The sequence below is a fragment of the Paramisgurnus dabryanus genome, chromosome 14 (assembly GCF_030506205.2).
Source record: "Paramisgurnus dabryanus chromosome 14, PD_genome_1.1, whole genome shotgun sequence".
Lineage (NCBI taxonomy): Eukaryota > Metazoa > Chordata > Actinopteri > Cypriniformes > Cobitidae > Paramisgurnus > Paramisgurnus dabryanus.
The window spans coordinates 6,927,821-6,942,020 of NC_133350.1; the positions used below are offsets into that span (position 1 = coordinate 6,927,821).

The 14,200-nt window shown below is 35.8% G+C and overlaps 2 protein-coding genes across 3 annotated transcripts in view; both read left to right on the forward strand.

Annotated features, from left to right (window-relative positions):
* egln1b (egl-9 family hypoxia-inducible factor 1b) overlaps positions 1-5,643 on the forward strand; it is a 29,979-nt gene extending 24,336 nt beyond the window's left edge. Inside the window, exons 3-5 of the mRNA XM_065241040.2 lie at positions 3,587-3,723; positions 3,839-3,906; positions 4,865-5,643. Of these exons, the coding sequence (XP_065097112.1) occupies positions 3,587-3,723; positions 3,839-3,906; positions 4,865-4,920 (261 nt within the window). The 3' untranslated portion in view covers positions 4,921-5,643. The remainder of the gene's footprint in view (positions 1-3,586; positions 3,724-3,838; positions 3,907-4,864) is intronic.
* A 2,424-nt stretch (positions 5,644-8,067) lies between these two features.
* LOC135718792 (D-serine dehydratase) lies at positions 8,068-13,885 on the forward strand. Of its 2 annotated transcripts, XM_065241038.2 has the most exons (8): positions 8,068-8,182; positions 8,445-8,603; positions 10,141-10,421; positions 10,504-10,684; positions 11,092-11,213; positions 11,326-11,515; positions 12,609-12,714; positions 13,059-13,885. In XM_065241038.2, the coding sequence occupies exons 2-8, from the start codon at positions 8,455-8,457 to the stop codon at positions 13,146-13,148; spliced, it is 1,119 nt and encodes a 372-aa protein (XP_065097110.1). In that variant the 5' UTR covers positions 8,068-8,182; positions 8,445-8,454; the 3' UTR covers positions 13,149-13,885. The 2 variants fall into 2 exon arrangements, with proteins under 2 accessions (XP_065097110.1, XP_065097109.1); XM_065241037.2 differs by lacking the exon at positions 8,068-8,182 and having other exon boundaries at positions 8,193-8,603.
* The last annotated feature ends 315 nt before the right edge of the window (positions 13,886-14,200 follow it).

The window sequence follows — 14,200 nt, forward strand, 5'->3', positions numbered from 1 at the left end:
TTGAGTAAATGCTTTTCACATCCCAGCTTTTCAGAGAATAACATTTACAGTAGACCTTACACTTTCCATCAGGCAGATCTAAGATCAGCTCTGCGTCGCTTCACACCAACATTCCTACCAGCTGTGGCAGTGTTGATCATGTAAGAGTACGTGCAAAGAGAGATATATGAAATATAGGATACAGGGATTGCAGCAGGAAAGAAAGGCATTGTTTGATGTATAATGTTTAGTCTAGATTAAAGACTCAATGGCAGACTGTTATTTATCTATACGTTGTTTGAGGTTTAACTGCGCTTGTGAGATTGCAATACAGTAAATGCATTTGAATGGAAATGGTTACATTGATATGTCCATATATAATCTCTTACATACACAAACCAACCTGTTTTTTCATCTTTCTTAAGCGGCACAGGATGCAAATAATGTAAACTCTCTTCCTCACCTATCCCTTTAATGAACAGAGAGGAAAATAGCCGTCTCACGCAAATCTGCTTGTTCCCTGCTGTCTTGGCTAGTTATGTAAAAGTCCCAGTGTGTCAGGTTTAAGCTAAATTTAGCATCCGGTTGTCCTGGGGCAGGAAAAAAGACATTCCCTCCCAGGGTTTTCCCATCCACAACATTCCATTTAGTGTGTATGAAACTAACTTTTTTTGTTGGATTTGTACGGTATATATTTAATGTAAAAGTACCGTAGTCATAGACTATCCAGATTGAGTGTTTTACAAACTTGGAGTTTTTTATTAGGAAATGTACTCACTCTATAGCTTAAAAATAGAAATTATTATGGTTTGGTACAATTATTACCCGGAAAACCAACACACTACAGTTGCAAACATTGTAATGATTGCAGATTCATTGTCACCCCTAGCTGTTCTTTTTCTAAAAAATAATTAGGCCAAATTTTGGCCGATTTTCGCCTTACGACAATCCTAGGTAAAGTCCAGATTATTTTATCCGATTTTCCTGTTATACGTGGTGCACCTATTGTCCGATTCACGTTTTTACATTTCCTTTGGTCCATATTCAGTGTTTCCCACAGATCTGAAATTTACTTGTGGTGGTAGCTGGTGAAAAGGGCAATCATTATTATCCACCGACAAAAAATGGTCTACTATACATGTAACAAAGAACTAATAATGTGTGACACAACACAATACTTTGATTTATAAAACATTCATATTAATTTCACATTATAGTTCATTAATCTAACCACCCCAAACTTTTTTTGCCATAAACAAATCTGACACTGTTTGTCAAAGCACCACGAAAACACTTTATGTTTTTGCACTGATATATGAAGCAATTTGATGACCCCTTTTATCAAACTCAATTATATACAATACTATGTATACTATAGCCTATATAGACAGTGCAGGTCTATAGATTATAAATGTGACTGATGTTATAATGTTAATAACTTCTATAAGATAGGCACTTTTACTGCTTCTGCTTTCTATTTCTCTTTTGCCGATTAAAAAAAGCTTAATCCACTAATTATTTCAGATTTTAAAGTCTACTTGCTGTCCCGATGACAGACTTTACATTACAGCTTTGCGTTTTTTATATCCTGAGTCAGCTAGAGCTTTGCTCGTTCAGAATTAGCACTGCTTTTTGCTACAATCTCTGTGCAAACTGTTTAGATTTTAGTAAAGATATTGTCTATTAATAGTAAGATTATTAAAAAATGGGATAAAGAAAATGAAGCGGCGCGTGGTCGTGACAAGAGCCAGTTGCTATCGCCATAGAAACCGGAGGCACGCTAAAACAGCACTCGAGCTTTAGCGCGGTAGCGCTCACGGCCGTTCTCCGATCGACTCGGGTTTTACACACAATATTAATCAGACTTGGGACCCGAAGTAATGAACTAGGACCGACCCGGACCCATCTGACCATTTAAAATATAATCCCGGAACCGTACGGGTCCCGCGTCCTCAGTGAAGAAAGACCTCTAATGGTAAAACTCTGCTCAAGTTCAGAAACATGAAAGGATACAATGTGACACTGAGGTTGCTTCGCGTCGCGCCCAATTCATTGAGAAACAGAGAGCACGTGAACGGACACTCAACCGGAGAGACACAACGTGCTTGCACGCAAAATGAAGCCAACTTAGATGCTATAAACACATATGCACATAAGCATATGCGACCATTTTGGTCGCAGTGTGTTCCCTGGCTGCTCCGTATGTGCTGCTGCAGTTGATCCAGTTTGCCGCGCTGGATGATGAGTTTATGAAGTGATTTTTTTTACCTGGGCGGGTCGCAATTTACCTGGGCGCGGTGCCCAAGTAGAGCCTATGTATGGGAAACACTGATATTAGTGCATGTTAACTACAAAACCCCAAAGTAAACAATGACGCGGGTTATCGTTTCCAACGTTAATCTCTTTTCTTGGACTACAACAAACACATGGATTGTAGGCAACAGTTTACATACTGGGATTGGTGATGTAGACAAGACCGACATTATCATAATTCCTCTGGCTTCGGACTCACAGGCTGTAAGATAACTCCTGTTAGCAACCGAATCTTTCAAACATGGTAAGGAGCGTCACATTTCCTGCTGAAGTCAGAGGTATTCAGGCCAATCACAATGTACAGAACAAAAATTTAAACAAACATTATACCAAATAACGTTGTTTTTAGCCATGAAATAGGTGCTCTGTAAAACTCTTGGTTAAAAGGGCCATGGCATGAAAATTTGACTTTTTCCATGTTTAAGTGCTATGATTGGGTCCCCAGTGCTTCGATCAACCTAGAAAATGTAAAAAAGATCAACCCCGTAACTTAGTTTTGGTAAACCATTCTCTACAAGCACATGAAAAAATAGGTCATTGAAATTTGTCTCTCCTTATGATGTCATAAGGAGCTCTTATTATAATAAAACAGCCCCTTAATCTGCACTATCCAACCACGGCACAATTGAGTTTTAATTCCAACAAACCACCATCATTGTGGTCAGTGTTTGAATTTCATCAGCTCATTTGCATTTAAAGGACACACCCAAAAAGGCAAATTTTTGCACACACCTACAAATTGGCAATTTTAACATGCTATAATAAATTATTAATATGGTATTTTGAGCTAATCCTTCACATATGTGCTCTGGGCACACCAAAGATTTATTTGACATCTTAAAAAAGTCTTCTGCCATGGCCCCTTTAAAACTTGATTCCTTACAGGGCTCCAGACTGCCACCAAATGGTGGCATTTTGCCACCAAAATTTGAGAGTGTGCCATTGAATTTTACATCTAGTCGCACATGTGCGACCAGTAAATTTGAGCTTTTTTGTGATGTGACACTGAATTTTAAACAGCACATGGTACTTTCTGCATCTGTCATTAAAGTATTTATTAGTAATACAGTTGAAATTAGTAGAAATGTGAATATTTGGTAAGCATGTTGATTTTTGGTGTGTGTCCCTAAATTTTCTGGTTGCGCCCCAAAAATGTTCAGTCAGGGGCTACTGTGCTCCTAGTCCACACTGAAATGAGGCGATCCCTTTAAAGACCCAAAACATTTTTGTAATGTTGTTTTCATGAAGCCGATCTTTTGTGAGCCTCATCTCACACCGTCTGTCTATTCATTAGGATCACGGTGGTCTTCTGCGGATCTTTCCAGAGGGAACAGCTCAGTTCGCAGACATCGAGCCCAAGTTTGATAGACTCATACTCTTCTGGTCAGACAGACGCAACCCGCACGAGGTTCAACCGGCGTACTCCACCAGGTCAGTGATGATATGAACATTTGAAAACATTGATTTTAACAGATTCTTGTGCTTTCATACATGTGGTTGTGTGTATTTGATAAATGTGATTTAATGAATGCTGGTTTGTGTGCAGGTATGCCATAACAGTGTGGTATTTTGACGCTGATGAACGAGCTCGAGCTAAAGAGAAATATCTAACAGGTGAGATAAAACGCTCAATGTGTTTAAACATGATGGGTTATTTGTGCCAGTATTAAACAGCATGCCGCCCATGCGTGTACTTCCATGCAAATGTTAACCTTATTATAAAAAGTAACGTTTTAACCATACTTGTATATCAGATGTCAATATTTGATAGTTTAATTACCCATGAAAAGTTTATGTGAAAGTTTTTAAAGCATTTTGTTCCATAATTAAAGGTGTTCTGTGTAGATTTTTAGTGGCACCTAACGGTAACATTGTGAATTGCAACCATCCAGCTGATATCAATTAGTAGTGATAGGGGGCAGGGTTTTTCTCTCAATACTGACAGATTTCAGGTGATCTCCTGGCTTTCTATGCAATTTTGCACCTTGTTTTCTTCATGTGTTTGATACTTATTCCCTGTGTCATTTCACTTTATTTATTATTATGACTCAACTTGTATACTTAAATGTTCTGATTTTTTTAATATGAATTCAATATTTGGCTTGATGGTTACATCTGGTGGAAATTTTGTGTCAATAGCCAACTTAGAAATCCTCTTACTGATAAAAATGCTGATGTGTCAAATACTTATTTCCCCGCTGTATGTATTGTTCCATAAAGACTGGGATTTTGTATGTTTAGTCTGTTACCTTTACTGCCATCTTGTTGTTAGCTAAATTCATTTGTATAAATTAAGTTTTGCATCTTTTCAGCAATACAATGAAAAAATTGATGACTCAAACAGCACAATTTCTATTCATTACCAAGTAATTCATGTTTATATCTTTGACGTACAATGAAAGCTATTGGCTGTTTTTTTTAAATAAGGACAAGCTATTTTGTATATCCTTCCTCAACTTCCTGTTTCAATAGGAAATGTTTCAACTGTGCTGGTTCAAGTCATTTTCTACCTAATAGCAGAGTAAATAATAGGCCTGTAATCTTCACAATCTTTCTCTTCATTTTTTCATAGGTGCAGGTGAAAAGGGCGTGAAAATGGAACTAAACCGAGCGTCTGAGCCCAGCTAGCATCAGGAATTGAATGAAGAGTCGTCGCCTGAATGATCCTCCAGAGTCCTTCTGCCTGCTGCTGAGAGAGGGATGGACAGAGACGAAAAGCCACTTTCTCTCTTTTAATCCTCCATCTATCATCTGAGGGGCTTCTCATAGGGACTTTTATCGTGGTAGAGCTGTGCTGCACGGACAGACCTGCAGAAATACGCTTTGTGTATCTTTTATGAAGAATGCTGGCTTACATGTTAATAGGAAGGACTGAATGCTACAATTCAAGCAAGTGTGTGTCCAGACTGTTCAATACAAGGTTATTTTTAACTATGACCCCACCAAAACCCTTCAATTTTTTTTTTTTTTGTTTGAGTTTTATCTTTGCACATGTATTAATAAAGGTACAGTTTGTCAACTACAAACAAAACAAAAAATCCCTTTCAAGGTTATAAGCTCAGCAAAATGTGTTGTTTGTGTTATTCTGCTCATCAGCCACAGTCATTAATGTGTTTTTGTATGGTTCATAATACAGTTTCCAGGGTTTCCTCCTGACCTAGGATGTGCTCCTGAATCATGGCTTGCATCTGTTGCTTAGTTACCGGGTGCATTGCTGGATCGCCTTTGCCAGTAAATAGCGATATGTCTGTTGTTGCAGACGCTTTGTCTACAGTATGTTGTCTCAAGCCAAAACTGACACCTCATGTGTAACAGCTCTTGAGTTTTAAATAAAAGGCATTTTTCTCCGAATGCAATGGGTCGAGTGTGTTATTGTCGCCATCTTATGGCAGCTAATGGTAATGCAGTATGTTAAGTGTATTTCTCCACATACAGAGATTCCACCATCTACTAATGAAGATAAACTTGTATGGGGAACAATTAAATAAATCCTAACACAATCTTAGATTTTTAGGATTTTTTATTACATTACACTACAGGGTTGCTCTCTCGGCATCACATATTGATATTGAGAGGGAATTGTGTAAAAAAGCTTCATGTGAAAATGAGAAAACATACATTTAAAACCTAAAAGATTTCTCTTGATCTTACAAGTTTCATAATAGAGCAAAAACAAGGAGAAAAACTAGTTTGAGTGCAAGTTGTTATAATTTTTGTGCTTGTGTATGACTTGCATGATTTACTCTTTCCCTGACATTGACCAGATATCTCATAATTTAAGAGAAGACATTTGCATAAAAAAAGTGTTACTGATGAGGTTTAAGGGTTATCTGTAATACCGCGATAAATCACTAGTTCCACTTCCCTAATTAAAAAAAAAAAACTGTATCAAAAAAATATTTTTTAGTTTATTTAGTTTATATTTTGTTAATCGTTCTGAATCTGATCTCTAACAAATTTTCTTCTTTACAAAAATGCAATTATTTCAGCTCTTTTGCTAAAACAAAATTTTTTTTTGAAGAAAAATACCCATATTTAAGAGTTTATAAGCAGAGAAAAAATATAGATATGAAATGGTTTTTCCCATTTTGTTTGTTTGTTTAAAAGCAGAGGGTCTGTTCTTTCATCTTTTATATGTTTGTATGTTTTAGGAGAAATTTTTCTTGGAAGATTTTTATGGAATCTTTGGTGAAAATCACAAAAAAAATGCTGGCGGGCAACTTTTCAAAAAAAGGCTGGCGGGGAATGGTTAAAGATACAATTAGATCCAGTGAATTTGTACAAAAAAGATTTAGAATTGTAACCAATACATGTGTGTTTTGTGATGATAATGAAACCACTGAACATTTATTTTACTACTGTGTCAATTTGAAAAAAATTCCTCATAGGACATTATATATGGACTGATTTTGGACAATAACATTGATGAATACTTGATTAATAATTTACTCATGCTGGTAAAATTCTACATACACAAATCAAAATATATGAACGTTAAACCTATTTCAGGCATTTCACAATGATTTTGCTTTCTTCCACTTCCCAATTTAAAAAAAAAACTGTAGCAAAAAATATTTTTTAGTTTATTTAGTTTATGTTTTGTTAATCGTTCTGAATCTGATCTCTAACAAAATGTCTTTACAAAAATGCAATTATTGCAGCTTTTTTGCTAAAACAAAAAATATTTTTGATCTTTTATATGTTTGTATGTTTTAGAAGAAAATTTTCCTGGAAGATTTTTTTGGAATCTTTGGTGAAAATCACAAAAAATGCTGGCGGGCAACTTTTCAAAAAAAGGCTGGCGGGGAATGGGTTAAAGATAAAATTAGATCCAGTGAATTTGTACAAAAAAAGATTTAGAATTGTAACCAATACATGTGTATTTTGTGATGATAATGAAACCACTGAACATTTATTTTCTATCAGTATTCTTAACTAAAACTTTACATATGCACTCTGGGGACACCAAAGATCAGCCATCTTTAAAAAGTCTTGTGAAATGTCCCCTTTCACTGGTATAATATGTTAGTCTTAAGAATAAATATAAAATGGTATGGTCCAAAAACTGACAAAATTCTCCAAACCTACAGTTTGGCACATGCGCTAAATAAAGTCTAGAACCCTACACTTCAGCTTCCCATCAAATTTCCTGTATAATCAAATGCTTAAATGTTGTGTTGCGTTGAAGGGAAAAGGATCATGAGACCACACATATGTTATGCAGCCGTTTTTCAAGGCTGCAGTCTCCGGAGGTCATATCCGGAGGTTTTATTTCAGAATATTAGCAATTATAAAGTTCACTATTATTCTTAGTTAATCATAAATTGTTGTAATTTGTTTATGACTTGCAAATGTAATGCTTAGTTAACTTAAAAAATAGGCTTGATGACGTACGCAGCCTGCATATGCGACCTCCGCAGGCTGCAGCCTTCGGATTAAGAAACGGCCACGCGAAGCCTCTGCAAACCGGTTGCTTCTGCAGTGAAATGAAACGTGCTAGCGGTAAACGAGAACTAGCACCTACAGCACTGTACTGTTCAGTCACCTAATATTGATAAGTCAATAAGGTTTATTATGTGGCCCACTCACACCTTTATATGTTCACCCCATTGGAAAAAAAGGGTTCACCTCCCTGCTGAATAAAGCCCATTTTATTTGATATAAATAATAGTCCGTTTAATTATTAAGGATATGTAATAAATAATTGTATTTATTTATTTATCTTATATTTAACATAATTTTATTTATTAATTATTAATTCTCTTTTAGCATTCTCTAAATTTCGCCAGGAACTTTTAGTTTGAAAAAGTCCAGATTTTATGAGTTTTTGAGGATTTGGTGTTTCTGGCTTCACATTGCCGCTGTCATCGGGAGCTTCTGCAGCATAAAGGTAAGAAACTTCAAGTTATTGCCACGATCTATCTGAGATCCGTTAGTTTGTCCCACAAAACATGCAAAAATGCACTATTTTTGTTATGTCTGTTTTAATTTACCGACTTATTTAAACTTCATTTATTAAGTGTTTTGAGAGTTTGAGATTATGCATTTTTTTTTTGCAAAATTGATGTTTGTATTTATTTCGTCTGCAAGTAACATGTATTTCTGCTGAAGTTCTGCATGTTTCTATATGTTTCATTGCATTTAATTTTTAGTTTTTCCGTCATGGCCACTGCTGAGTTCACCAAAGACCTTTGTACTCCAGCGTTTATTGTTGACCTGGATATAGTGAAGGAAAATGCTCAAGCCATGCAGGAGCGCTTCCAAAAGATTGGGGTTCAACTCCGACCCCACATGAAAACCCACAAAACTTTGTAAGCACTTTTCATCCCACTTATTTATTCATAATTTGTGTTTTTATGGATCAAATAATAGCACTTCTAGTCTACTTTTGTATACAGTACTATGCAACATCTTTCTTTTTCATTAGCCTTAAAATCCTGCAGCACTTGTAACTTTGTTGACTACTTTTAAGCTAACTGTTTTAAGTCATTTTGCGTTAAACTGTCTGCCAAATAGGTACTTTTAATATCTTTGACACATTTCAGTCTGGGCTAAGATAATCTAATAATACTAAATCTGTTTACAGATCATGATAGATCATGATGTCCTTCTTCAAAGACTTTATAAAGTAGCTGGTTTTCAGGGATCTGTGCTAAACTGGTTTGCATCCTACCTTAAAGGTATTGCGGGGGATTTTCTTTTTCCGGGTGGATCATCAAGACTACTGGTCCTCCTAGTTGTCAATCAGGAGTGTTGCGCAATTGCATTTTTAGAAAAAATGGAGAAGGCGGTTCTTTTCTAATATTCGAGAAAATCTTTTGCTACACCTTTAAGGACAGATCTATTTCTGTGAATTTGGGGGTTCGTTTTTTCATCTTAGGCTCAAATTTCCTATGGTGTTCCTCAGGGCTCTATCTTGGGTCCTTTACGTTTCTTATTGTATTTTCTTCTACTCGGTTATATCTTTGAGAAAAATAATTTATCATATTATCTCTATGCTGACGATACTTAAAGGTCGTGTTCTTCCTGTGTTTTTAAAGCTTTGGTTGTGTTTACTATGCGCAATATAATGTGTTCATGTTCCACGTGACTTCAATTTACTTCAATTTACTTACCTCTATACCTCTGCTTTCACTGTCCTAAAAACGGGCTGATGTCTTCCTTGTTCTATAAAGTCCCTCCTTCAGAAATACATAACGAGTTCTGATTGTGTAGCTTGTTTAGTGTGTTGTGATTCGACAGCAGGTTAGCTTAGCCAGAGCCGCTTGAGCCAAAGCTAGCGTCTGACGTATTCCTGTGAGCGGAGTTTAGTCAAAAACTCTTATATTGACGTCATTCAACCGGGAAGGTATGATACAATTGTCAGGGCTGTAGTCCAAACCCGCCGTTCACTGTAGACTTTGAAAGGTGTATTCTGTTAAAGAAAATATATCGCCTGGCAGTAAACTTTAAACTTTATAATTTTGCAGGTATTATTTATGCTCTAACAGCAACATTACACACCAACTAAAGTTTGAAAACTGGAATTAGGAAGAACGGGACCTTTAACTTTACTTTCCTGTTAAAAACAATAAATGTTCCATATCCGCTCTTTTTGCATGGCTCAGCACATTAAGTGCTGAGTGGATTTGAATTTTTTACAGTTAAACAATGACAAATCTGAAATAATAGCTTTTGGTCCAACATAGACATCTGCAATGTTATCCAAGTGCATTCAGGATAAACATTAAACCGTATGTGTTTTCCCTAAAAAATTAAACTCGAGCTGTAATGACTGTGAACTCTATCTGCAGCTTGTATACATAAAATCTTTACCATTCTTCTTATATTACACTTTCTCGTCTTCAGGGAATGTGCAGACATCATGACTGCAGGCTCTCGTCGGTGTATTGTGGTGTCTACTCTAGCTGAGGCGTCTTTCTATGCAGATAATGGCTATGATGATATACTATACGCATACCCACTGCCATTTGATAAAGTGGATCGCTGTGCTGAGCTGTCAGAGAGGCTTGCTTTATTCCACATAGTGGTGGACAACCAGCATGCCTTACAGGAACTGAAGAAGAGACCGCTGAAGCAGGGCAAAGTCTGGAAGGTGTGGATGAAACTGGACTGTAACAATGGGAGAGGTAAAATCTAAAGTGGCTTATCGAAAACCTGATATCGGACACTGCGGGCAGGTAATTGATAAATCTTGTTTTTGTTTTGAAGCGGGTCTTCCTCATTTCGACTCGGCTGCATTGCAGCTCGCCCAGGAGATATCTGAGGCGCCAGGAGTGGAGCTCACAGGAATTTACGCACATTGTGGAAACACCTATGCCTGTGAAGGGGAGGAGCAAATCAAAGACGTAGCTCAGGAAACCACCACACTCACGCTGCAGTTCATGGAGAAGTATGTACACTTCAGTGCTGAATGGTGATGTGTTGTGGTTACACAGTCAAAGTCCCTTTAGGGTGGCGCCAGGTTTTCAATGCATTAATGCAGCTATTTCAGTCATGCAAGACTAAAGTCCAATCTACTTTAATGGGGAAAGACATATATATTTTAAAATCGCATGGTAAACAACATTTCTGATCAACAATAACCTGACAACTGTATCATAACTTTTGCTTCTTAAGCTAAAATTACGCTAAAACACCTTTATTGAATGCACAGGCATTGCACATTATTAAATAAAATAATTATTCATAATGTGTCATGCATCATGTATTTTATTCAGATACCTGCACAGCTAGCAACATATGCATATACAAGCAGTTATGCATTTATAGTTACTTCTTTTCTATTGTTCACTATAGGTTGAAATCTGCTGGGATACACGGTCCCAAATCCAGTATTGGCTCCACTCCTTCATGTAGTCATCCAGTCCCAGACATGGCCATGTTAAGTGAGGTGCATCCTGGGAACTATATATTTTATGGTCAGTGTTGAAGTTTAATTTTTCTCATTAGATGTTTAATAATCCTTTCAAAATTTTAGTTTAATATTATTAAGTTGACATCATTGCACACTGAATATTTGTGATACTTTAGATGTGCAGCAGTCTCTCATCGGATCCTGTAGACTTGAAAATGTTGCAGTACGGGTTCTGACAAGGGTCATAGGTCACTACCCACACAGAAACCAGCTACTGGTAGACTGTGGGTGGACGGCACTGAGTCATGATGGTGGAGGACGTTTACCAACAGGATACTGTATCATTGAAGGGCACCCAGACCTAAAGTAAGAGTCATCATGATGGTTCTTACCAGGAATGTGATACAGATTTATATTAAATCATCAAAGGATTATGACTTTTCATTTAGCCACTGAATAATGCTTTAACCAGAGGTGTATAATACTTAAGTATTTTAGTTACATTTTCCAAGGATCTGTGCTTTATCAGAGTGTTGTCTTGGGAAAAAAATACTTTTCTTTACTAAAAAATGTTCACTACATTCTAAAGCATAGAACCATACTGTGTATGCATTATATATTGCATATTAAAATTGATTTAATGCATAATTACATAAAAATTGTGTACTTTTACTTTCTTGAGTAAAAGTACCAAAAATGTTTTTACTTAAGTAAAAGTACAAAAAATTACTAGATGTTTAATGTACTTAAATATTAAATATAAACCAAAAACTTGAAATTATGAAATGTAGTGGAGGAAAAATTATGATAATGTGTTTTGGAATGTATGTTTTCAAAAGAAAAACACTTATAAAATACGATTAAATGAAAATTTACTTTTATGCAGAAAGTACAAATACTTAAGTACTATACAACTCTGGCTTTAACTAACTTTGATTTTGAAATTGAATATTCTTGTAGTTTAACACCAAATGCATGCTTTATTCTTAAAGAACACAAACTGATAACTGATTTTAAACTATTTTTTTAAATGGATAGTTTGCCCAAAAATGATAATTCTGTTATCATTTACTCACCCTTATGTTGTTACAAGTCTGTATACATTACAAAGGAATTTATTTGTAACCAAGCAGGAAAACAAAGCACCACTGACTTTCATAGTAGGAAAAATACTACATGAAAGTCAATGGCTTGGTTACAAACATTGCTCAAAATATCTTCCTTTGTGTTCAGCAGAACAAAGAAATGAATACAGGTTTGTAAAAACATGATTAAATTATGACCGAATTTTCATTTTTGTGTAAACTTTAAGTGTTACTTGTTAATAAGTACATACTGACGTAGCATAATATTTTGAGTATTTATGGATACTTTTTTATGGCAGTAGACATAATAAGCATTATGAGTCAAATGATTTTATGGTTTATAAATAGCGTGAAGGGAGTCGTTTGTTTTCCAGGCTGCTGTCTATGACTCAGGAACACGGCAGGGTGGAGCCCATCTCTGGAAAACTGGACTTCAGTCAGTTCCCCCTGGGGTCACTCCTCTCACTCATGCCATACCATGTGAGTTCCATTGAACTGTTTAAACAGACATTCCTGATCTAATTGAGACATTTTTTAGTGGTCTGTAGTTATGCATACTGCTTCAAGTTATTCTGGTTTGCTTTAGGAGAGATTTTAAATCACTGTGGTTGCTTATTGTATAACCGTAATATAACACTGTCATGAATTAATATTACCACAAACAATATTGTTGAACAAGATGAAAAAATTATAACAATGCAGGAAAAATATGAATATTGACAATTTCGTAAGTGCATGTTTTAAAAGCTGTCCATATGGTTGTAATTGCCTTTGCATTGATCTCAAACATACTCTTGTTGCATTCTCTGGTGTTTTGTTGACAGGCTTGTGCTACAGCTATGATGCATCCAGTTTATTTTGTCCATTCTAAAGGGAAGATTACAGGCACATGGAAACCCACTCGAGGCTGGTAACCATCACTCACAGATGAAATCTGGTATACTGTAACTGGGACCTGTTAATAGCTGTGTGAAGGGAATAGTAATTATGGTAATTTAATCTTGTAACAACTAAAGTTGATTTCTAAGGCAGGTGTCTATCAAAAACCACCATTAGGAACTTGCTGAGCCAGATGCATTATGGGTTGGATGCATATCATCTCTGCCGTTGTGTATTTCTTAGTGATGTTGAAAATGGAAGTTTACATTGAACTTTACTGTATGTTTTTGCAGATAGTCATGATTTATGAAATAAAAATAAAGCTTTTTAAGTTGCATCTTTAAACCCTTACATCCACACGGTAGTGTTATAAGCAAACTAAACTAAACTAAACTAAACTAAACTAAACTAAACTAAACTAAACTAAACTAAACACTTCTCTGCTTTTTAACCGAATACATTTTTATTTGGCAAGCTACAGTAACATTTTATCCTCAGTTAGAAGTTTAAAAATATATTTAGTATTATCTAACTATCCTGGGTGCCTTAAGATGGTGCCAGGGGGGCCATAGTTTCATGAAATTTTATAAAATACATTAATTTATCATAAATTCTGTGTAATTACACCTCTACTAACTAAGGAGCTAACCAAGAGCACTCCACTAACCAAGAGTGATACATTTTGTAATTTTATATATTTTGTTTCATTACATTTTTAAGTTTTAAAAAGTTTTATGTCATACATTTTCTATTTGGGGAGGGGGGGGGGCGCAAATGTATGCACTGTACACAAGGGGGGGGGGCACATACCGATAAAGTTTTTAGAACCACTGATCTCAAGTATTATTAACTAATTGTGTAATAAAGTAATGTACCACATTAGCAATTTATTAAAAATTGCTGCTATGATTGCTTTTCTTATCTTTCTCTGTAAACAAAATGTTAAAGTATTATTATTATTATGAATAAATACATTAATAGACTGTTGTGTGAAGACTGTTTTTTTATTCAAAAATGCCTTCTGACAGACAGATAGCCTTGCAGACAGAAAAAAGACAGGACTACAGTATAGATTTGTTGCTCATCT